Source organism: Triticum dicoccoides, chromosome 2B, assembly GCF_002162155.2.
Source record: "Triticum dicoccoides isolate Atlit2015 ecotype Zavitan chromosome 2B, WEW_v2.0, whole genome shotgun sequence".
NCBI lineage: Eukaryota > Viridiplantae > Streptophyta > Magnoliopsida > Poales > Poaceae > Triticum > Triticum dicoccoides.
Window position 1 is genome coordinate 389887992 of NC_041383.1, and position 24107 is coordinate 389912098.

General features: G+C 44.5%; 2 protein-coding genes and 1 long non-coding RNA gene across 6 annotated transcripts; 2 read left to right on the forward strand and 1 right to left on the reverse strand.

Annotated features, from left to right (window-relative positions):
* Positions 1-517: 517 nt before the first annotated feature.
* Positions 518-2322, forward strand: LOC119363815 (major pollen allergen Ole e 10-like). 2 transcript variants are annotated; one of them, XR_005174455.1, is made up of 5 exons: positions 518-1089; positions 1214-1549; positions 1709-1739; positions 1887-2053; positions 2226-2322. XR_005174455.1 is itself a non-coding variant. In XM_037629182.1 (4 exons), the coding sequence occupies exons 1-4, from the start codon at positions 1035-1037 to the stop codon at positions 1984-1986; spliced, it is 522 nt and encodes a 173-aa protein (XP_037485079.1). In that variant the 5' UTR covers positions 518-1034; the 3' UTR covers positions 1987-2322. The 2 variants fall into 2 exon arrangements, 1 of the variants encoding a protein (XP_037485079.1); XM_037629182.1 differs by having other exon boundaries at positions 1887-2322.
* Positions 2323-3604: 1282 nt separating this feature from the next.
* On the reverse strand, positions 3605-10634 carry LOC119363816 (factor of DNA methylation 1-like). The gene is made up of 7 exons (XM_037629183.1): positions 10496-10634; positions 8940-9849; positions 8614-8795; positions 8420-8509; positions 4673-4957; positions 4343-4573; positions 3605-4036 (listed from the first exon to the last, which is right to left on the reverse strand). The coding sequence occupies exons 2-7, from the start codon at positions 9820-9822 to the stop codon at positions 3797-3799; spliced, it is 1911 nt and encodes a 636-aa protein (XP_037485080.1). The 5' UTR covers positions 9823-9849; positions 10496-10634; the 3' UTR covers positions 3605-3796.
* On the forward strand, positions 5092-8228 carry LOC119363817. Of its 3 annotated transcripts, XR_005174458.1 has the most exons (3): positions 5092-5575; positions 5651-5728; positions 5849-8228. It is a non-coding gene; the product is annotated as an uncharacterized LOC119363817 (long non-coding RNA). The 3 variants fall into 3 exon arrangements; XR_005174457.1 differs by having other exon boundaries at positions 5092-5749; XR_005174456.1 differs by having other exon boundaries at positions 5092-5728.
* Positions 10635-24107: the final 13473 nt, after the last annotated feature.

The following is a 24107-nucleotide window of genomic DNA, read 5'->3' on the forward strand; positions in this document are numbered from 1 at the left end:
TTTCTGCTAGTATGGTTTCCTTTCTCAAAGAAGTTTCTGGCACCACTTTTGTGCCAGTGGTTTCGTGTTAAGCTTAACAAGTTTCCCGGATGTGGCGGTGGCCGAGCCGAATTGAGTTCTTGCCAGCTACTCACTAGAAGGGAATCAAGATCGGCCCATTCGGCGACCGAGCTGAGGAGCCTTTTCTCAGGGTTTTTTTCACTCCTAGCTGCTCCATTCTATTTAGTATGCTATGTTACCTGTCCTGTCTATCTGTTTCACTGCAGCTTGCTTGTTTTTTCAAGACTTGTTACTTGTCATATATATGCTTCAGCATGTCATTTGTTCCATTGGCACTTGGCAGGTGGTGTAGGTCAGTCAAGGCAATCTGGTTCACCAAACCTCATTCATTAGGTTTGAGTCTAGCTTTGTAAAGCGAATGGAGGTTCTTCCCTTAATCCACAAGAAAAGCTTTTGCTCGTGAAGCTCCGACACATTCTACCATGAAACAGCAAAAAGATAAAATAAAGGTAACACACCATTCACTTGGCCCCTTGAGAGATCTCGTGGAATCTATTGCCTGGTTTCCTTTTGTCCCTTTAGAAATCATGGCCATGCATGCATACCTCCATGGCATGGCAGCAGAATCTATGGTTTGCCTGGCCTTCAAGTCATTCGATATCGTCAGTGTTGTTTTATAGTCATAAAGGCATCTGATCTGCATTGGTTTACACAGCACACACAAGCCTCTCTGCCATGGCCATAAGTATGCACCATGCACGGTGAGCAACCCGGGGACTTTTTTGGTTCATGAGTTGCTTCTTTCAGCGACTCGAGTAGTGAACTGAAATCCAGTGCCCTTTGCATGGACAGTAGCTTCTTTCCTGTTGATACAGGCGCTCTTCGCTCGGACTCCCATTATATTCCCTAAGACTCACATAGGGGAAAGAGACGGGTCAGAGAGAGAGAGAGAGAGAGAGAGAGAGAGAGAGAGAGAGAGAGGGAGAGGGAGAGGGAGAGAGAGGGGTGTCTTTTGAGTTAGTTTTGTTTCACACATGAAGAGAAAGGAGCTGATCATGAACGTTATTTTGATCCTTGCGTGCTTCATTGGTGAGTTCTTACACCACATATATACATGTCTCTTGTTTCTTTGCCCGTGCCTTCTTATGTCACTTGCTCTACCCTGTCATTTGAGCGCTGTTGTGTCATTTGAATCATGCATGTGTGTGATCAGTGTGCGCGGCAGGCGCGCCGCAGGAGAAGGCCGAGTCGACCACTCCGATCCCTACCCTGTCTCCTCCCGAGGGAAACACGAGCTTCATTGACGGTGTCACCTGGTGCGTCGCGCGGCCGGGAGTCCCCCAGGAGGACCTCCAGAACGCGCTGGACTGGGCGTGCGGCCAGGGCGCCGCCGACTGCTCGCCGCTGCAGCCGGGCGGCCATTGCTACCAGCCCAACACGCTGCTGTTGCACGCCTCCTACGCCTTCAACATCTTCTACCAGCAGAACGGCAATTCCGACATCGCCTGCAACTTCGGCGGCGCTGGAACCATCACCAAGAGGGACCCAAGTAAATTCCTTTTCCTTTTTTGAAATATATCTTCTGCTCCATTCCATCCATCAGCGGATGTAGAGTGCTTACTCTTGATAAGTCCGTGGCTGAGCTACATATTTTATTTTAATGATGAGTTGTTCAGTGGTGTGACCTATTTGCTGTCTGTCTTGATAGGTTTCGGGCCATGCAAGTTCCTGGCATCTGAGTGAGTCTACTTCACACGTACTACTAGTATACCAAAGGCACTCCAGTTTGTAACACATGAATTTCACAAGAAACACTTCCACACGTAATTTACTGTTGAATTATTGTACCAGTAGTAATATTAAGTGCTTCTGCTGGGCTGGTGCAGGACTTCTGCTGCTTCAGCGCTCGTGTTGAGGAGCATGAGGATGATCTGTGCTGCGTTGCTGACCATGCTTCAGCTCAGAGTTTTCCAAGCTGTGTACTGAGCGCCGTGTGTCGGTGGCTGGGATGGCTTAATGGTGCTACCAAAGTATGTAATGCAAAATCAACAATGCTATGGTCTATGTTTTTAAGGCGACGCCTTGCTTTAAGGCGCTGGGGGGGCGCTTCGACGCCTAGGCGACGCCTAGGCGCCTAAAGCGGACGCCTAGGCGCCTAAAGCGCAAAGCGCTGGGGGGGCGCCTCGACGCCTAGGCGTCGCCTTACGGACGCCTTTAAAACATAGGCTATGGTGGTTTCTCCTTTTTTGCACTTATGTAAGGAACTTTTTCTGTAATTTTACAAGGACATGCCTTCGGAGTATATATCTATATTTTATTAAAGGTGATTGAATGCAAACTGAATACAGGAAGTGCCCACTGCCACCTTTTCTCCTCAGCGTTCCATCTCAGATTTACAGAAATATTAGATAAGTTGGATGCTTACTAGAAGGTGACGCGCTTTGCTGTTTCTCGGTCATGAGTTAAGTCTTTTTTATGGGGCTATTACAGATAGAGTTGAGCATTTTTACATAGAAAACCAACGAACCAAACCAAACTGAGTTGACCGATATTCCTGTTTATTCAGTTTATTGGTCTTTAGTTCGGTGTTTCCGTAGCTAGTCGTTTAGTGTTGGGGTGTATTGTCGTTTTCGATCCTACATGATCCCAACTGATCTTCAGACCATATACACCGAAATGGCCTCCTTTCCTGTAACTTCCCTACTTTGCTGGCATGTGTAGGCATGATCCAATGTGCATGCACGCTCCCACACAATCCAATTCACTCATACATTTGCCTCTTCGAATCTCTCTTTCTGCACTGATTTTCGTCCCAAAAGAACTCCAATCTCTCAACCTAGTTGGTTCACAACCTTGACATATATCCAATCTCTCAACCTTGTTGGCTCACAACCTTGAGGTTACATATACCGCTACAAGGCATAGCTACAACGATTGTCAGATAGGTACTCACGTTGGCTTGGATCTCTAGCGCTCGATCATTCTGTTTCTGGCTCTCCCCCAATGCTAGGATGACGTCGGTCTTCCACTGCAAACCCACAACTCGAGGAGCCTGACGAGGAAGACGGAGAAAGCCGCGACTCGACTGCTTGACGCAGAACTAGCAAGGTGTCGTCGCCCCCTCTCAAACGCACGAAGTAGAAAACCAGCTCGCCCCCACCCCCAAGAAGGAGGTCGTATTCAGCGGAAAACGCGTCGAAGGACTATTTTTTTCCTTTTTGAAACGGAGGCAAAAGATTTGCCTCATCCATTAATTAAGAAGAGAGAATAGAGTTTGTTACAATCAACCCACGACAAATCCACATGGCAATTACTCGCGTTCAAGTAGTGCCCCTAGTTTTTTTGCTCCCGCTATGCTCCAAAACTTTGCTTCTTCTATAATGATGTTGAGAAGGATCGTCAGCGGGGCGCTCTTGTGGCGGAAGACCCGGGAGTTTGCTCATTCCATATTCGAGTCGAAGGACTACAGATTTGCCCACACCTGCGAAGAGGTAATCCATGGATTACGCTATGAGCGTCGGGTTCCGATGCGAATAGGCTCCATTGCAGCCGACGGCCTGTCCACCCTTTGACATAGGAGGCCATAAACGTAACAACGACAAAAAAAAGCACCAACAGGTCTCATTTCATGGGAGCTTAGTATCTCTAAAAAATCCAATGGTTTTCTAAAACCCTCTTCGCAATTGTGTTTATTCCTTTTGCAATTTACTAAGCATCAAGTACTGTTACTACGATACGATTTTACAGCGCCACAGGCCAGAAACTACAGCTAGGACTAGGAGGCGTCGGATCTCACTCAGGAGAAGTAGGTTCTCTTGTTCTTGCTCGTCTTCCACTGCTTGAGAATGTACGCTACTGCCTCGTCAAGCGGCGCTCTCCGGTTCTCCTTGAAGTTCCACAGCACGGGGACGGGGTACCTGCCGCTGGGGTTATATTCGTTCATCTCAAGAAGGGCCTTGACCACAACATCGTGGGCCTCCTGCCCTAGCTCTTCTTTCAGGGCTTGCAGCTTCTCATCGTCTTCCCGGACTATTTCCTGCACCATTCAAACGTCTATCAGAATCACAGGCTGCAAAGTCATAACAGTGTTTTCATTACTGGATCAAGGACTCAAATCAGGATAGCGATGTATCCAGTTGAAATTCAAATACTTCAGTTTTTTCCTTTCTTTTTTGACAATCTGACCATTGCCCATCAAATCAAATCAAATCAAATCAAAAATATTAATACACAAACAAACATGCATGGAACTACAGAAACATGGACCAGGACACCCTCTCAACCAGTATATGTTGTTCTCCGAAAAGGAGCAGTATAATATAAGCAAAATAAAAAGGCTTACCTTTGTCTGTCCATCAACATCGATAACTTTGAAAGGATGCCAATCTGGTTGCTTGATCTCATCTTCCCATTTTGATAACACAAGTGTTGCCTCTACATCATACTTTGCATTTTTTTTAGAAACACCATTTCCTGCTTTCTTCTTGCATGCAGCAACAAAAGCTTTTTCATCAAGCACACCCATTCTTTTGACACCAATAGTGGATCGAGTTACTTGTATCTGTTGTAGGCCCTACACAGCGAGTAATTTGTTACCCGCGAGAAGGACGAAGCGATATATAAGGTATCACAATCAATAGAAAATTAAGAGTACAATAGAGATTATACATATCTGTATAAGTTCTTTCTTGGCTTGTTCAAGTTCATCATTGGTCCTTCGTTCCACAATAATAAGGGCCTGGTTTGCAGATTCCATGGCTTCAAGTTGTTCATCTTTCTCTTTCAGCTCTTCAGACACCTTATCAAATTCCTTTGATGTTGTATCTGCCTCAGCTCCCATGTGCTTCATTACCTCTAACTTCCCTCTCAACTGTGCTAATTCCATCTCAAGATTCTGCTTAGAAGTTAAGTCCTCTTCCAGTTTGTATTGCCTCCTGAAAGCATCTTCTTTCTCTTGCTGCAATTTCAGGAAGTGAAACAAATCAAACCCATTACGCGTCGCGCAAAGGGCGAACGCTTGCGAGAGCCACGTCCTCGTTTTTACTGTGTCGAAGTAAAGAAAAATAAAGCCATTGGGAGCGGAAAAGCACATCGAGCCCCACACCCCACCTCCCTTTCCTCCCCACGCACGCGACCTTTCCTTCGTAGGCACGCCTCATCCCTCTCGTCTCGTCTCCCCTCTCTATCATCGCACTCAACCTCTCCCCTCCCGCAAAATTTACTCGATCCGGCGATGCGCCCGCGCCACTGCCGGCGTGCTCCTTTTTGGTCCTCCCCTTCCACCGGATCGGCCGATGAGCGGATTTGCTAGAGGCGGTCGACCAGTGGAGGTGAGGAGGTTATCCCCGATGCCCACATTCCCGATGCTCGTCTTTTCCTCTCCCAAGTGGCTGCTAGGGTTGCCCCCGCCATCGCCGCCCCCATCCCACCTCCTCCGGCGCTGCCCATCTCCCTTGAGTAGTGCGGTCTGGCGCTCAGCTACGAGGGCAAGGATCCCCAGCCGCACCATCCACGTCCTTGCCGTTGTGATCGCCGCGTCGGGAAGGCAGCACGAACACGCGATTAGAGGATCCAGGTCTCTCTCTACCTCTTAGAGTTCACTACGGGTTCTGGTATATGCACCCCTAAGGTTCTCACTGGTTTCCTGAAGGAGGTTGGTACATGAGGACGTGGGAAACCAATGAGGAAGATGACTGGCGAGAAGGCTGGTTGTGTTTTTTTTCTAGAAGTAAGGCTGGTTGTGGTCATGGTCCGCCCCCTTCCCAGGCCAAATGTTGAATATCTGGAGCAGATAAATTCTTGTTTGGTTCTGGTGCATCTGATTTTACCCTTTGCTTTTTCGCTTCAGGTGCATTCTAGAGGAAGAGGATGAAGCTGTATAAAAGACTGCCGAATTCTTCCTGTTCTAGCAGGTAAAAACTGAACCTGTATGTTTTGAAATTTGGGACACATTTTAAAAACTGGACCTTTACTGTTTGTTCAAAGGAAATTTACTCTTGCAGATATATACTCTCATGATTCGTTGATAATATGTACTGCAGATTCATCATGTACTAAAAAAAAATCCTTTGTGATGCATCATATGATTTAGTTATCTTTTACACCTCCTCTTTGGACTTGTTCATTGTCAACAGCTTTACACATGGATCTCATATATCTCATTTGTAAGGTAATAGTTCAAAGGTTAAATGTCTATGTTTTTTAGCCTGTCTATCTAATGGGCACTTAAACTGTAGTTTTTTTTAATCCTGATTCGGTTGAGATACTTTAAAAATTGAGTGTTATTCACCTGCCGATGTGTGATTCAATGTAGGGGTAAAGCAACAACGGAGAAATTTTGAATTTCACATATTGATCAGTTTATTTCAAGAGCGCAGGTCATTTTTCTGTATGCTGGATGAATAGCTCCCTTCTTCAGTATGTACTTCTATTTGAAGGACCGAAGAGAAAATTCAGTGTTTATACTACTCCGTTTCCAGAATAGTTATGCTCTTTCTGCGAAATCAAACGAGTCAGTGATACAAAAATAGTGTTGTTTTTTCTCCTTTTGTTAATGATTTGTTCTAACTATAACGTTAGCATGAATTGTAATGGTGAAATTATCCCTACTGCAGAATAAGTTGGCATGAAGCAATCTGTTCCCAAAATAATGTATACATGTATTAATGCCAATCTCATGTTTTCCTTCTTTTGCTGAGCTCTATATGAACAGTTCTCTATGTGTAAGTGGTCCATATGGATTTTTAGTATATCATGCTATGTACAAGTAGTTCTATATATTCAGGTTAGGTATGATGGATAGTGTCAGATTACTGGGCATTTATGTATAATTAAAATTATATTATGATGCATTTATGTATCCTTAAAGTTCTATTATGTTGTTGTGTTATATACGAAAATTGCTGCGTCGAGTTCAGGTATGGCTCTTTGTGCTACATCCTCTCTTCTACCTCTGCCTCTGTCAAGCACCACAGATCCAATAAGTTGACCTCCTCCCTCTATTCTTTTAACGTTCTCTATTTCGACATAACCAAATCTTTAATAGTAAACTGAACTATGGTCATTTGGTGTATCTTGTTTATATTATGACCAAGTGCTGAAATAGAAAGTGATGAAATTGAAGGCCTTTGTCTTTGTTCCATGGCTCTCAAGTCTGCCACTCCATCTACTATGGGATCACACCAATTGCTAGATCTAATATGTCATCTGCTCCTGTACTAATTAGTATCTCACGGGCCTTCAGGTTCTGATGCAATTTAGAAAATCCCTCTTTAAGCAAAAGTCTGGTTGACAATATAAAACTGTAGCTCTGAATTTAGTAATCACTTACCCTCACAAGCATGTTGATAAATTAGCAAGATGACTAGCTACCTAGCATATATTACTTTTCCTTTTTTTAGAAACTCAAAGTTGTTGGTTCTAATGTCTTACTGATTAGAAGCAATAATAAAGATTACCTATGGTGACATGACTTGATATTCTGATTGACTTGTTGCCTTCTCTTACAAGTAAACATGTGTAGCTACTTCGTTCCCTAATTTTACTGATGCATTTTATTCTGGTATGTATCTCATTTTCGAAGTGGTACATGTGTTGTATTAGAAAACACTCTATATTGATTACCTTTTTCCCTTTCTACTCCTTAACCTCAGTTCTCCCTGGTATCTCTTTTGAGCTCTGACGTAGCAACAAGACAATCTAGCTAGGTTACTCTGCACATACCTTCCCTGTGATGTCACATTTGCTGTACCCTTGGCTCTTGTTCTTATTTTGTAGGTAGTCACATTGCTGTCATATTTGTCCTATATGAAAACGAATGCGATATAGGACAACCTTGGACGTGGGGAAAAGGGGAGGCAAAGGGCAGTAAAATCTCAACCAAGGGCGATGTCCGCAGCTATGGCATTGTTCTTCTGGAAATGCCAGAAATGACCTACCCATGAATAATTCGATGATGGATTTATGCTTCGCAAGTATGTAGAGGCATCTCTTTCATGGACTGAAGACATTCTTCACCTCAACCTTATTTCAGAAATATGAGATCAACAGGTCGATCTTATCCTCAAACTTGCAAGAATACAAGAAATTTATGCTGAATGATATATGTGCTCTTGGACTCTTTAAATTTGGCATTTCATGCTTTTGTAGAATCACCAAAAGAAATACACATGTATGAAACTGCTATGCTTGCCCTGCTTTATCAATGCACAATCTTGCTGTTGTAGTTCTATTGCAATGTCTTGTATTTTTAACAACCAACATGCAACTATCCCTCTTTTGGACTGTCTGGACGTTGACTAGTACGCCAGCATGATTAGTGTGCACAATCCTGCCTCAAGAGGCACCACCAGGTGGTGCCCCAGCCACTAGTGCATATTCACTAGATACCCAACATACAAACAATGCTTTAAAGCAATACCTCGTGTTTCTTGAGAAGCTGCCTGAGCTCTTCACGCGCCTTCTGATGCTTTAGGGTTGCTAAGTCAAGAAGAACATTCTCGTTTGCATTCTGTAAGAGTTTTGAACAGCATACACAAGTTCAAATTCAGTTCATTAAGATATAACAGAAGGAACAAAACATAAAATAGCATTGGAGGAGACAAGAAAAACAACCTTTTCTTTCTCTGCTTCAACTTTTGCTCTGTCAATATTACTTTTCCTAGCCAACTCTTCAAGTTGCTTATGTCTCCGGATGGCTTGTTCTCTCCTGGTCTTCAGTTCCTGTTGCAGTCTTTGATTATCTTCAACTATTTTACTAGAATTCCTGCGAGCGTCTTCCTGCATCTTTCTTATCTCTGGTTATCGAATGGGAAAAGAAACTCAGTAAGTTCAGTGATCACAAGATGATATTATTGCTGACAGCTGTATTGTAGAAAACAAGTAAGATCATTAGTACGCAAAATGCGGCAAAAACACGCAGTATCGAAATATGTCCATACTTTCATTATGTTCCTCAACCATTCGATCCTTTTCCTTCATCATGCTATCAAGTTTCATGGCATTTTGATTGTTCTTCAGCTCCAGTTCTTGTAAATGCTTATTCTTCTCTTCCATTTGACGAGTAAAATGAGCTATACGCTCAGTTCTCTCATGTTCCTGATCACCAATACTTTTTAGAACTCCAATTTTCCTCAGATGCTCTCCTATTGTCCCATGAGAGTTATAATCATCAGATCTTGCAAGCCATCCATAAAGATCGTCCATTCTACAGTTTCTTCTGTTCCAATCAGTCTTACTGTACTGCTCCACTATGAAATGCTTTTCAAAAGCTAATGCATCCTTGAACCCAGTCCAGTCTTCAGCAAACTTGATGATGGAGTGATCAGTCTGGCCCTTGGAATCCAAAAGAATAGTGACTTCGCATGGTCTGAACCGTGATAACTGTGATTTTAACATATGCTCACTTTCCCTGACAAAATTTGTATCCATCAAATCAGCTGGTAGATTAACCAGAATGCCCATCCACGGCCATACAAACTTCTCTTCTTCAATCTTAGGAGGCTTATACTCAACGATGGCAAGTTGCAATGATGGTTCCAAGGAGCTGCCCAAATCATTCTTCACGTACTCTGCAAGTGCTAGGTGTGCTGCCCTCACCCTGGGCTTGCGTTTCTGAGCAGCCCCTATTCCTGAGGCATGCTGCAGAAGATCCTTGACGTTGTAATCTTGCTTCTTTTTCCCTAGGCAGAACGGGCATCGGAAGATCTTCTCACCATACTGCACTTTCAATTTTTTGGACCGCAGTTGAGCGTAGATCTTGTCCTTGTGCTCATCGATCTCCGAATCACTAATCTCAGATTCTTCTTCAGATGTATGCTCCATCGGGATTTGGATGAGAGATAAAATGCCCTGAGGATGAGCACAAAAAAACATTCAGTCAGTGCTATCAACTGATTTGAAGTGATTCATATGGTAAAGAGGCATAGCAAATTAAAGTGAATGGAAAGCTGTGCTAGTCCTCGGAAATGATTAAATAGCTAACATTTCATTTATACACACTTTAAGTTCGTATACTAATTAGGAAATGAGAAATGCGACCAATTTCTAAAATATTCAGATAAAAACGAACCAAAAACCTATCCATGGAATGACTAACAGTAATAAAAGGATCGGGTCGATGCAGATGTGTGGATTTCCTCTGCCATTCAGAACGATTTTATTTACACCCAGTGTTGTACTCAACGTGTGTACGGAGATTTAGCTGGAAGAATCCCAGATATTGTTTGGGTAAAAAGAAGTGATTACTGCAAAGGGATCGGCAACTAAATCAATGAGGGAGGGGGAGAATGATTTGGAGTTGGGCTGATCGTTGGCACAGCAAAGAACGGAAAAACCCCAAGGGCAAAATTAACACTGATCAGTAGTATTTGGATTCCTCTTGTAGTCTTGTCCGTGGAAAATAATCAAAGAATGGAGGATGGGTTACCACGCACCTAAGGAATAAGCAACGAACCGCGAAAATCAACCGAAAAACGATCACGCTAGGGTTCCTTACCAACAAAGGAAGGAAGGAAGAAGCAATCCACGCAAATCCGGGGCCAGTAGGCCTCGCTTCTTGTGCGCCGGCGCCGTCGGCACGAGAATGCGAGGGATTTCTGGGAGAAATCAGAGAAGAAGGGCTGAGAAGAGGAACAGCAAGGGGACCGGGGGTTTACGAACGGAGGAATTTTGATGGGGGTTTCACCTAACCTATATCTCTTACTTAACCCCTTCACGTCCGTTATTCACAGCTCTGGCCATCTGAGGCAAAAATGTGCTCATCTTTATTTATGCGATTAGTAAGTGGCCTTTTTTCCTCTCTTTTTTTGCGGGCTCGCGTGCGTCGGCCTACCTCACGAGGATGGACACCGGTGAGTTGCTTTAAGCCGTACGAGTATCCAATAAAATTGGATGGTACTATTTTATTTACGAGGAAATGAGAGTTCCCTCTAGTTAGGGTTTCGTTCCTCTCGCCGCCTTGGCGACGTTGAGATCTATCGTCCCTCCCGCCGGTGGATTGGAGCTCTGCATCCTGGGATCGAGGCAGCCCTGTTGCTGCCAAGGCTCGGGGTTGGTCTCTCACCGCCGGGGGCTAGGGTTGTTGGTTCGAGAAGATCGTGCTCCTTCTGTGACCGAACCCTATGGCTGGCCCGAGTTCGTCGGCGGCTGACCGCAAAGGAAAAGGAAACTTGAAGGAGATGATGAAGGAGTTGGCCCTCAAAGAAGATGACCTCGATGATGTGATATTCGAGGATGATGATGCCCCAGCAGAGGAGGCGCTCCGCTGGATGATTTTAGCCTGAGTTCATATGGACAAGGGCTTCAGCACTTACTGGTTCTTTTGTAACATGAGATCGGCATGGGATCTAGCCATGCCAGTCAAGATTAAAACCTTGGAGGAAAACCTTTTCCAGATGCGGTTTGATTGCTTGGGAGACTGGGAGCGTGTTACCCAGGGTGGTCCATGGCACTTCAGGGGAAATCCTGTGATTATCGCTCCGTACGATGGATATACGAAGCCCTCCTTTATTGAGCTCTTCACTTTTGAGATATGGGCAAGAATCATCGAGCTTCCGATCGCTTTCCATGTAAAGGTCAAGGCGCTTGCATCAAAGATTGGTGAGTTTGTCGATTCTGAGCCTTCATCTTTTAACTTCGAAGGAAATTTTTATAGAGTCAGAATCAGATTGGACGTCCACAACCCACTGAAGAAAGCTATATCCTTGATCCGGGGAGGAGAGAGGGAGATTTTTGCGGTGAAGTATGAGCGTTTGCCCGATTGGTGCCAGGTGTGTGGCATGATGGGTCACGAGTTCAAAGAACATGGCGACGGGGTGCATCCCCCCTCTGCTCTTGTGTTCAAAAACCTTCGTGCTCCGGCAATCACTGCTTGGGGAACTCGACGCTGAAACAAGAAACAGCAGAATCAGAAGCAAGAGGTGCATGCGACACACAACCCTACGGCGAGCCAACATGAAACAAGAGCAGATGAAGGCAGGGATTTGGACAACAACAGGAAGCGCTCGTCCGACCAAGTTGCTGGCTCCTCGAACCCTAAATCGACGGGTCTGGAACTGGTCCCGGTGACGAAGCTGAGTGGAGGTACATTGCCGATTAGCCCCCCCCCCCCCTAAGCAAGAACCAAAGCGGTCTAGACTAACGGGGCAGTTGGGAAAGATAGAAACTTCGGTGGAGAAGGATGGAACATGTGGTGCAGTGAAGAAAAACCCCAATGGGGGAAAGAGCTCAAACGCGAGATCGGTGGCCTCCCTAACGGAGGACCACCGAACGCAATGAATCTTCTATGCTGGAACTGCCGGGGGATTGGCAACGCCCCGACAGTCCAAGAGCTGCGCGAACTCGCGAATAAGTTTGCCCCTAGAGTACTTTGTTTAGTTGAAACCCAGATCAGTGGGGAAAGAGCTGAAAATTTGAAAAGTACTTTAGGTTATGATTGTTCTTTTGTTGTTGATCCCTCCGGTAGGAGCGGAGGTTTGGCTATTTTCTGGAATAATGAAATAAGAAACGAGATTTTGGGTTACTCGAGATATCATATTGATTGTAAGATAACTGGCGTAGGGGATCAACCATGGAGGCTCTCTCTTTTCTATGGTGAAGCTCAGACCCACCTTCGCCATCAAACTTGAAGCACGATGAAAAACCTGTCCACTCTCCAAGATTTGCCTTGGGTATGCATAGGATATTTCAACGAGGTGTTGAGACATGATGAACATGACAATATTGGAACGAGGAGTCAATCATAAATCCAGGGCTTCAGAGATGCGGTTGACGTATGTGGTTTAGTCGATCTCGACTACAAAGGCATAAAGTGGACTTATGAGAAGAAAGTAACAGGAGGCTCGTATACCCGAGTCAGGCTAGATAGGGCTTTGGGCTTGGTGGATTGGTGTGGTTTGTTCCCATCGGCGGCTGTAGAACATATCACAGCCGCTTCGGATCATTCGGCCATCTTACTGCAGTTAACCCAACCGAATGGAGGAGCCAAAAAAGTCAGGCAGTTCAGATACGAGGTTATGTGGGAGACCCACCCAGACTTGAAACCCGCGGTGCATGTAGCGTGGGAGCCCAATGGCCATAATATAACAGTGGGGAAGTCTGAGCAAATCTCGAGGCTTTAGCAAATAATCTGGGCGACTGGTCACGAACCACGTTCGGGAGTGTAAGAGGAGAAATTCGTTGTCTGAAGAAGGAGCTAGATCGCTTGCGGAGTGACTGCATGAGAGTCGGCCCTTCCCATGCGGAGATTAAGATCAATGACCGCCTGATTGAACTCTATCTGCGAGAAGAACTGATGTGGAGACAACGATCTCGGGTTGAGTGGCTATCAGCAGGGTTCGGAACTCCCGTTTCTTTCACATGTGGGCTTCCATGCAGAGGAGGAAGAACTTGATCAAGGCTCTGCAAAAACCGGATGGACAGGTGACCACGGACCTAACTAAAATGCAACAAATGACATTTGATTTTTACAAACAACTATACACCACAGAGGGTGTTGAGGGAATATAGGATGTTCTCCAACATGTCCCTTTAAAGGTTACTCCGGAGATGAATGCCTCACTGTTGGCCCCGTATGAGGCAAAGGAGGTTAAGACCGCTCTTTTCCAGATGTTTCCCACAAAACCTCCAGGTCCAAACGGGTTTCCAGCTCACTTCTTTCAACGACACTGGGATGTATGTGGCGAAGCGGTCACGAGGGCAGTTTTGGCTATTGTGAGGGGCGAGGAGAGCCCTACGTGCTTGAATGATGCCCTGTTGGTCCTTATTCCGAAGGTATCAAATCCAACCTTGCTCTATCAGTTCCGCCCTATAAGTTTGTGTAACGTGTTTTACAAGATCGCTTCGAAGGTGCTAGCGAATCGCCTTAAGTTAATTCTCCCAGAGATTATATCAGAGGAGCAGTCGGCTTTTGTCCCCGGAAGGCTAATAACTGACAACATAATCTCGGCATATGAATGTTTACACTTCATGAAGAGGAACAGATCAAAGAACAACAGTTATGCAGCTCTGAAGCTTGATATGATGAAGGCATACAATCGTGTGGAGTGGACTTACTTGAGATCAATCATGGAGAAGTTGGGTTTTGCGGCACCTTGGGTGTCAGTGGTGATGAACACGGTGAGCTTAGTATCTTTTTCAGTAATATTCAATAGTGTGAAGTCAGAAGTTTTCAAACCTTCAAGGGGTATTCGATAGGGAGATCCAATCTCTTCATACCTTTTCTTGTTAGCAGCAGAGGGCCTTTCGTGCCTCTTAAAATCCCAGAACCAATCATCCCAGCTTAGTGGCATTAAGGTAGCACCGACGGCACCGGCGGTGAACCACCTTTTATTCGCGGATGATAGCCTATTGTTTTTTCAGGGTGAGTGTTGATGGAGCTGAAGCAGTATCAAACCTGTTGGACACTTATTGCATGGCATCGGGCCAAAGGATGAACAAAGAGAAATCATCAATTTTCTTTAGCAAGGGCTGCCCAGAGATAGTTCGTGTTGCTGCCAAAGGCCACTTGCAAGTTGCCAATGAGTCATTGGGCGACAGATACTTGGGCATGCCAACGGACGTGGGTCATTCTAAGAAGGGGACATTCAAATACTTGAGTGACAGAGTATGGGACAAGGTAAAGGGGTGGATGAGCAAATGTTTGTATGCAGGTGGGAAAGATGTGCTAATTAAATCGGTAGCCCAAGCTATCCCGGTGTTTTCTGTGTCATGTTTCAAACTCCCTAGAGGCTTATGTGATCATATCAAATCCATCACCAGAAAGTTTTGGTGAGGCTGCAAACAGGGAGAACGCAAGCCGGCATGGGTGTCATGGGATGTGATGACACGCTCAAAACACCTTGGTCGACTGGGTTTTAGAGATCTTGAATTTTTCAACCTATCTTTGTTGGCGCGTCAGGCTTGGAGACTCTTGCAAGAACCAATGAGTTTGAGCGCTATAATACCGAAGGCGACATACTATCCTGACAGGACGATCCTTAGCGTTGAGTTGGGGTCTAGACCGTCTCAGATATGGCGAGCTATCTTGGAGGGGCTGGATTTGGTTAAGCATGGAATCACCCGCCGGATTGGCAATGGACAAACAACGGAGATATGGAATGATAACTGGATACCAAAGGAGATGACACCAAGGCCCATCACGTTGCTGGTTGCCAACCCCCCGAGGTATGTTTCGGAGTTGCTCTCCCCGGCAACAGCCTCATGGAATGAGACTCTAATCCGGACAGTTTTCCTGCCTATAGATGTTGAGGCTATTCCAAAGATTCCGGTATGCACATGTAATATAGAGGATTTTTGGGCTTGGTACCCGGACAAGAAAGGAAAGTTCAGCGTCAACCCGGCCTATAAATTTTTGCTTAAGATAAAGTTGCAGAGGGAGGAGTGGCTGAACGGTGGTATCGGATCATCTCACACTGAAAAAGATGAAAAAGCTTGGACCTCTCTGTGGAAATTGAGAATCCCGTCGAAGGTGAGAATCTTCCTTTGGAGACTTGCTCACTATTCACTCCCCACGACGGATGTGTTGAAGAGAAGAAACATGTCAGTTCGAGATGTATGACCGCTTTGTGGCTGTGAGGATTCATGGCGCCATGCTTTGGTTGCATGCACGATGTCCTGTTGCGTATGGGCGCTTTCGGATGAAACTCTGGTGGCACTCATGTCTAAAAATGAGGAATCCAATGCAAGAATATGGCTGTTTGAACTCAATGAGAAGATGGACCAAGCCTGCTTTGCAAGGATGGTCATCACACTTTGGTCCATATGGTATGCTAGAAGAAAAGCTATCTATGAATCGATTTTTCAGAGCCCAACATCTTTCATTAATAACTACATTGACGAGCTGGGCCAATTGAGAACCGGAGGAGTGCATGAAGGTAATCCCAGTGTTGCAACACCACGACAGAAGCGGTGGCTTCCTCCACCGAGCGGCATTGCGAAGATTAACGTTGATGGGGCTGTGGTTAGATCACGGAGAGGTGGGGCAGTTGCAGCTTTATGCCGCGACCAGGTCGGGCATTATTTGAGGTCATCGGCGGTGGTTTACCACAGGATTACTGATCCCTTAACTTTGGAGACTTATGCATGCCGCGAGGCCCTTGCTTTGGCGGACGATCTGGGACAGCAGAAAATTTGCGTGGCCTCGGACTGCCAAGAGGCGGTGAATGACATCAACAGCGGAACAAGAGGCCCCAATGCTGCGTTGGTACATGAAATAATGAACCATTGTAATAGCTTTATTTCTTACTCTTTTGTTTCGAGCGTAGGAACTTTAATTTTAAAGCTCATAATCTCGCCAAGTTTGTTTGTAACCTAGATATAAGTAGACATGTTTGGTTGAGCAACCCCCATAACCCAGACCTTGTACCTATGACAATTGCTTTTGAATGAATACAACAGGCGAGATTTCTCAAAAAAAAAAATGAAAATTGCGCGGTCACAGCAATGTAGCGGCAGATCTTGAGCCGTCCATTATGTTGCGAAGATGCGTGCCATGGATTCTGTATAAGTTGCATAAGCTTTCACTTTTCATATACATCTTAAATACGTCTGAGCATTCTGCCCGATACGTGGATACGGCACCAGGATCCCATGAAATTGAATAAAAGTCAGGACGTAAATATCTTCATGACGGGTCATCCCCTTCTTCTTCGTCCTCAAGCTCCCGGTCTCTCCTTCCTCCTTCAACTTACGACCTCTCCTTCTTCCTCCTTGAGTTCCAGGTGGAACACTTTTTCTTCAAGATTCAGATCGATGTGCCTCGAATTTTTCTCCAGCAACATCCTTAGCCCAAGTGTCGACAGGATATTTGTCACTACAATATTCCCAGGTATAGATCCGCCATGAAACATAAATCTATGTTTCTTTTGCGGGAAAAAACATAAATCTATGTTCTTATATTATTCTTATCTTTCAGTTAATTCTTCTTCATATATATATATATATATATATATATATATATATATAGTGTAGCAGTTTTGAAAGTTTGAATCCAAGCAATAGAACGCAATTTCTACCGTTGATTGGACCCATCCGACGACCCATGATGCTTGGATTCGTGGTTACAGTACAAAGCACATTTCTCTACGTTGTTCTTTCTATTTTTAAAAAGAACGCACTAGCCCCTCACATCCCTCTTCCTATCATCGGCCGATAGACACGAACAACCATGTGTGGCGAGCAGTCGGAGTCGCATCCACGGCCAGTTCCGTTACCTAGCATGAGGCTGCCATTCAGCGGCGGAGCTAGGGTAAAATCCTTGGGCGGGTCAAACAGGCCAGACTAAAGCTAACCTTACTAATTTTCCTATTAAGAGCCTCTCAATCTTCACTATTTGGTGCTACACTGGGCAAGCTACAGCCGAGTTTTGCCCCAACGTAGTTCTGCCACTGCTGCCATTGATGAGTAGGAAGCGAAATGTACTACGTAGTACTCACTCCGTTTCTAAATATAAGTCTTTGGAGGAATTTCATTATGGACCACATACGGAGCAAAATGAATGAATCTACACTCTAAAATGCATCTATATACATCCGTATATGGTCCATAGTAAAATCTCTACAAAAACTTATATTTAGGAACGAAGGGAGTATATAAGAGGAGAACTTGTGCAGTTTGGTCTACCGTACATAATTCAGTCAAGCGTGCATTTACATGTGCGCAAACATGCGAAGCATGTGAAACTAACTACTCCCTCCGTCCCAAAATAAGCGTCTCAACTTTGTACTAGCTCTAGTACAAATTTGTACTAAGCTTAAGACACTTATTTTGGGACGGAGGTCTATGCAGACTGCATCCTCTATCTAAGTGTTGTTGCAATACATAAGAAAATTTGGAATCTCGGATTTCCAACAAAAGATTCGACCTACACTAGTCATAATAGTTTTACAGATGTTTCTCACCATGTATTTTGTAGTTCTGTAATTTTGTAATTTTGTAGATTCGCCCTATAATTTTATTTTGAATATATTATTTCACATATGTTTCAATCTTTATCACTTTTTCACATATCATTCACCCGTGTGTGCATTATTTCACATATTTTTCAGTTTTTAACAGCACTGCACTATTATGATACTTCATATATATATTACTACCCAAGTTCATAATTTACAACATTTTTACGAAAAATACTATATTTTACAAGTGTGTTATTATATTATGTATGTATCGTCACTGGGGTGTAGAATAAGCTATTATACACTCACACTTAGTTTAGCGTTACTATATAGATAAAGAGTTTGGCTTTCGTATCAACACTAGCTGGGGTGTAGAATAAGCTATTATACACTCACATTTAGTTTACCTTTAGATTGACACCTTTCTGAGGATAAGGTTGGCATTTGCTGATTTGTTGAATATCGCCTTGACCAAAGGAGGCGCTGCACGGCTGGACTTCTAAAAGGAACAAGCAAAAATGGCAAGCTAGTCTCTGCCATTGCAGTAAGATTTAGAGCAAAGTTGCAGCCTGTTTTCTATAATCGGGCCTCGTGATTTACACGGTTTCGGCAATGCTAGTGTTTAGGCTAGCTGTACGGCTGTACCTATGCTTGTGAAGAGTTCCGTCCATACACAATGTTGCTTTTGGCTCATATTCGTACATAGTTTGTATATTTACCGGCCAAGTCAAGCAGTAGCACGCGCTAGACAACGAACATATGACAAAGTGACAACTTTCTTCACTTGGAAACTGGCACACATCCAATTTTAAAGCGCTTCTTGGTTTTTATTTAACAAGATTCGTGAACGTTGGGCAGCTCTACTGGAATTAATCCACCTGGTTTTGTAGCGGCTTGTGTACGTGCATGCATTGTGTGTGTCGGTATCGATCAAGGAGCTTCTCGTTCTAGCTTCTTCTTCTAGAAGACCTTAGAATGGAACTGTCCCTATTGGAGGAATTAGAGGAAGATGGCCCCCTGACTCCTGAGATGTATAGCAGAAAACTAGATATTAATTTTGAGCTTCCTGAGCTCCTTGTGAATGAGGAAATTTTTTGGCTGCAACATTCACATGAGCATTGGTTGCTCAAAGGTGACCTTGATACTGATTATTTTCATAAGATTGCAAATGGTCGTAAGAGGAACAATACTATTCATTCTTTGAAATGTGGGGATGTGGAGATCGAAACCACCGATCGTTTGATTTCCGATGTGACTGAATACTATAAAAATTTATTTGGTTCTACCCTCGGTAATCATTTTCACATGAATTCGGAGTCTTGGGGGCATGCTGAAAAACTTAGTAAGGCTGATAATGCTGATCTGACTAGAGAGTTTTCAGAGGAGGAAGTTAAAGAAGCTTTGTTCGCAATGGATACCAATAGGGCGCCTGGATCGGACAACATTCCTGCAAAATTTTACCAACACTGCTGGGATATTGTCAAAAAGGATATAATGTAGCTATTTGTGCATTTTCATGCAGGGTCGCTTGATGTTCAGCGCCTCAATCATGGGATTATTACTTTGTTGCCAAAAGTGTCGGGTGCGGACTGAATCCAACAATTCCGTCCAATCTGCCTACTCAGATGTCCATATAAGCTGATTATGAAGGTTTTAGACCGTAGAGTCGAGAAATACGCAAACAAACTTATCAGCTCTACCCATAATGCGTTTGTCAAAGGCAGAAATATCATGGATGGGATTATGTCTCTTCATGAACTGCTTAATTACAAGCATGTTAAAAATCGGGTGGGTATTGTGCTTAAGCTCGACTTCGAGAAGGCATATGATAAGGTCAATTGAGAATTTCTGTTAGAGTGTCATAAACTCAGGGGTTCAATGACACCTGGTGTGGATGGATTAGACAAATCTATATAATGGTACGGTTAGCAACAAGCTCAATAATTCTATGGGGCCTTACTTTCAAAGTGCTAAAGGGTCCGACAAGGTGATCCCCATTCACCTTTTCTTTTTAACTTGGCGGCAGACTGCCTGACCAGGCTGATTAAAAGCGCCCAACAGAACGGTCTCCTGGTAGGCATGGCCTCGGATCTTATTCCCAACGGTGTAGCTGTTTTGCAATATACTAACGACACCATTATTTGCCTTGAACATGACGTTGAAAAGCATGTGAATCTCAAATTACTGCTATATATGTTTGAACTAATGTCTGGATTGAAAGTTAATTTCCAGAAAAGTGAAATTCTTACTGTTGGGGGTGATGCTGACATTGTTAAAACATATGCTGAGCTTTTTAATTGCAAAATTGGCCAATTTCCTATCAAATACCTGGGGATGCCCGTGAGCTTCACGTCCCTGAAAGATTCGGTTTGGGAATTTATTGTGAAGAAATACGTCAAATACTTTGATTCCTCGGTGGGTAATGCAACCTCTATAGGGGGTAGACACACACTTCTTACTTCTGTGTTGTCTCAATTGCCACTCTACCATATGTCTATGTGACTTTTAAGCAAAACCTTTGTGGAAAGGTTGGATAAATATAGGAGGAAGTTTTTTTGGCAGGGGTGTAGTAAGAAAAAAAGATACTACCTCGTGAAGTGGAAGAGAGTTTGTAGATCTAAGGACAAAGGAGGTCTGGGTGTGAAAGATTTGAGAAAACAAAACTTAAGTCTTCTAGTGAAGTGGTGGTGGAAACTAGAGACTCAAACTGGAGTTTGGCAAGATATTGTCAAAGCCAGATATTTGTCTAATAAAACGGTAGCCAATGTTGGTCCCAAATTCTCCGACTCCCCCTGTTGGAAAACTCTTTTCAAGGTCAAAGAGCTATACATGGTGGGGAGGAAAATTAAAATGGAATCTGGTGACTTTACTAGAGTTTGGAAGGATCCTATAAATGGGTTGATCCCGTTTAATATGCAATTCCCTCATTTGTTTGAGATTTGCACGGATCCAGACTGCACGGTTGATAAGTTTAGTGTTGTAGATGTTAATGCCTTTTTTAGGCGTCGCCTTTGTCTAGTCCTTGCTGAACAATGGCGTGAGATGTGTCACTAAATTCCAGATGTTCACCTCACGGCTGGAAAAGATGAGGTGTATTGGGGGTTAAATAAAAATGCTAAATTCTCTACTAAATCAACGTATAAATGGCTAGAAAAGCCTCTTAATGGCTGCAATTACAAATGGATTTGGGAGGCAAAAATACCTCTCAAAATTCTGATTTTCATGTGGCAATTAGCCCAGAATGCTGTACTCACGAGGCGAGTGATGAAGAGGAAACAAATGGCTTGGTAACCCAACCCGTTCTTTTGCGATGAAGTTGAGACAACGACTCATCTATTTTTTACCTGTCCCGTGGCTCGTGTGGTATGGAGATCAATAGGGGTCGTTTTGGGGACTAACTGGTGCACTAATGATTACTGGCAATACTATGTTTGGTGTCACAAATTTCTCCGTGATGAACCCTAGTTGTATACGATCGGTCTGGCTACTGCCACCTGGGCCATTTGGCTAGCTCGTAACAGTGACACTTTTGAGAAAAAAATTGATTAAATCTCCTTTTGAGATTGTTTTCACGATGTTCCTTTCTTCTATACCGGGCAGGTCTTCAACCAGCAGGGGGAGCGGAGAAGCTGCGACAGGGCGCAGAAATAGTGAGAACCAATACAATGAAGCAGATGAAACTCTGCGAGACATCTAGGCGTCTGGGCGATGATGCGGGGGGCGTACTTTGCTGGTGATCAAGTAGCAGTCTTTCGATTCCAAGTCCGAGTTGATGAATCGGTACTATCATGTGATGGGTTCGTATCCTGTCGGTAGTTTATCTCTTTTGGGTTTCTCGGTGGCCAGAACTGATATACTCGTATACCCTAGCCGTTCTGGGTTTATGCCCCTCTGATTTGGGCATGTAATATGTTAGTTATTTTGGTGCTGTCAGGTTTTCGTCCCATAGCCTTCGTTTTGATGGCGAGCAAAGGCAGTAGGTTTCCTGCCAGTCGTTGCAGTCGCTACCTCCCTTTCACTCCTCTTGAATGTTTCTCAGACTATTTGTATTTCTGTTCTTTGTAATGGAAAGGGGGTCAGCCCAGTTAAAAAAAGCTTCTTCTTCTTCTTTTGCAGGAATTCGTTCTAGCTTCCCGTAAATGTGTTTTATTAGGCAAGCACCCGCTAGCAGCGCATTAGGGAGCCAACTTTGGTAAGAGCATCTCTAGCAGACCCTGCAAAATCCTGACCGGCAAAACGCGTTTGCAGTTCGCAGAAAAACGGCTTTGCGGGCAGGCGCGGATGGCCGCAGAGGCAACCCCCGCAAAATGGACCCGTATAAAAGGATATTCATGGAAAATGCTCTTTTACGGGTTGGCTCTGCGGCGTCTGGTCTGGCGCCGCCCTCGCGGGCCCGCAAATCCTAAATTTGCACCTCAATTTGACACAAGATAATGCATTTCTTTGCTTTTTCAACAACATTGAATACATATGACATCACCAAATCTTTGCTAGCATAGTAAGACCAAAGAAAACAAGAACCACAATTATGCATTTTAGAAGATTTCCAACTTCCATAACTGCACCCACTAGTTGGACCAATATCTTCTCCATGCATGATATGTGGATTCTTGATTTTGCATTCTTCATTCTTCTTCTTTGGTTCTAAAGAAGTAGATGTTGCTTCCCCTCTAGTTGCACATGCAGCCGCTTCATTGCCTTCAATTCTACTAAGGAGAGCACGAATGTCTATAAAGTTTATTTCTATCAACAAATCAATGTATTCGCCTTTCCAAAACCAAAATGAGCATCCATCTTCCTACACACATGATGATGTTTGAAATGATCTATCGCAATTGAACCAAATAATGTGGTGCCAAATCCTAATTAAAATAACATGTACCCCATCGTTTTTGCATTTGAAGAAAAACACATTCGAGGTGCTTCGGCGTGCCCGAAGTTAGGCGAAGAACTGTCTGCGTGCAGTCATCGCACTATATGAGCGGTATCAGCGAGCCACAGAGCCTCTGCGTGAGCGCCGAGCCTGGTGGCTGGCCGGCCGAATCCATGCCCGCAAACCATCGGCGGCGGCGACGGGATGAACCCGTACCGCATGCGGCGATGGGACTTTGCCGGGGCTGCACGAGGTGCTCCCCGACCATTCCATCGCTTGGCGCAGCCACCGGCGGTCGGAAAAGCCAAATCCGGCCGCCCGCGACGAAGGGCCGCAGATCTGCAACTTTCTGGTCCACCGACGCAGGAGGGGCAAAGGGCAACCTCGTGCGTGTGGCGGCCTTTTGGCGTGATCCTGCCGGCTACTTTCGCTGGAATCATGGGCGCTGGCCCAACGGCGGGGCGAGGGGAGAGGGAAGGTGGTAGGTGGGGAAAAGCGCGGGCTGAAATGTCCTTCCCACCAACCGCTCCCGATATATGCAGGGCACCGACGGGCTGGGGGGGGGGGAGAGGGACCCACGTATTCGCGGGTTGGGGTCAAGATTTTGCCGCGCTCCTCAAAAAAATTTGTAGGCCGACCGCATTTGCGGGGTCTGTTCGGGCAATATTTTGCGCGCCGACCCGCATTTTGGCGGTTATTTTGCGGGTCGAGGCTTTTTACGGGGTCTGCTAGAGATGCTCTAAGCATATTATTTTAAAGAGAAAAATAAAACTTTGGCAAGCACTACAAGGCAAGAACTACGTACACACAGAAAAAGGAGACCGCTGAAAAAACACTCCTAACAATGTTCTTTTCAGGACGCTGGAAGCTGAGTACTTACTTGCAATGCGCCTTTTTGTTGAGTATCCGATTATTAGAAAGTATAGAATAGACTAGGATTTGATCTTGCCTTGTCTTATACTTCAAGTTGGTCATTATACTTTTATATATACGCCTACGAGGCTTAAGCAATACAACAAATATTCCACCAAATCTCTCTCTCTTTTCTAACATATTATTGTTGGGGAACGTAGTAATTTCAAAAAAAATTATACGCACACGCAAGAACATGGTGATGCATAGCAACAAGAGGGGAGAGTGTTGTCTACATACCCTTGTAGACCGTAAACGGAAGCGTTAGAACAACGTGGTTGATGTAGTCGTACGTCTTCACGGCACGACCGATCAAGCACCGAAACTACGGCACCTCCGAGTTCTAGCACGCGTTCAACTCGATGACATCCCTCGAACTCCGATCCAGCCGAGTGTCGAGGGAGAGTTCCGTCAGCACGATGGCGTGG

Coding starts and splice junctions, on each gene's coding strand:
- LOC119363815 (XM_037629182.1), top strand. CDS start 1,035: ATGAAGAGAAAGGAGCTGATCATGAACGTTATTTTGATCCTTGCGTGC. Junction 1,090..1,213: donor GATCCTTGCGTGCTTCATTG/GTGAGTTCTTAC, acceptor GTGTGTGATCAG/TGTGCGCGGCAGGCGCGCCG. Junction 1,550..1,708: donor CATCACCAAGAGGGACCCAA/GTAAATTCCTTT, acceptor CTGTCTTGATAG/GTTTCGGGCCATGCAAGTTC.
- LOC119363816 (XM_037629183.1), bottom strand. CDS start 9,822: ATGGAGCATACATCTGAAGAAGAATCTGAGATTAGTGATTCGGAGATC. Junction 8,796..8,939: donor GGTTGAGGAACATAATGAAA/GTATGGACATAT, acceptor TTCGATAACCAG/AGATAAGAAAGATGCAGGAA. Junction 8,510..8,613: donor TTGAAGCAGAGAAAGAAAAG/GTTGTTTTTCTT, acceptor AAACTCTTACAG/AATGCAAACGAGAATGTTCT.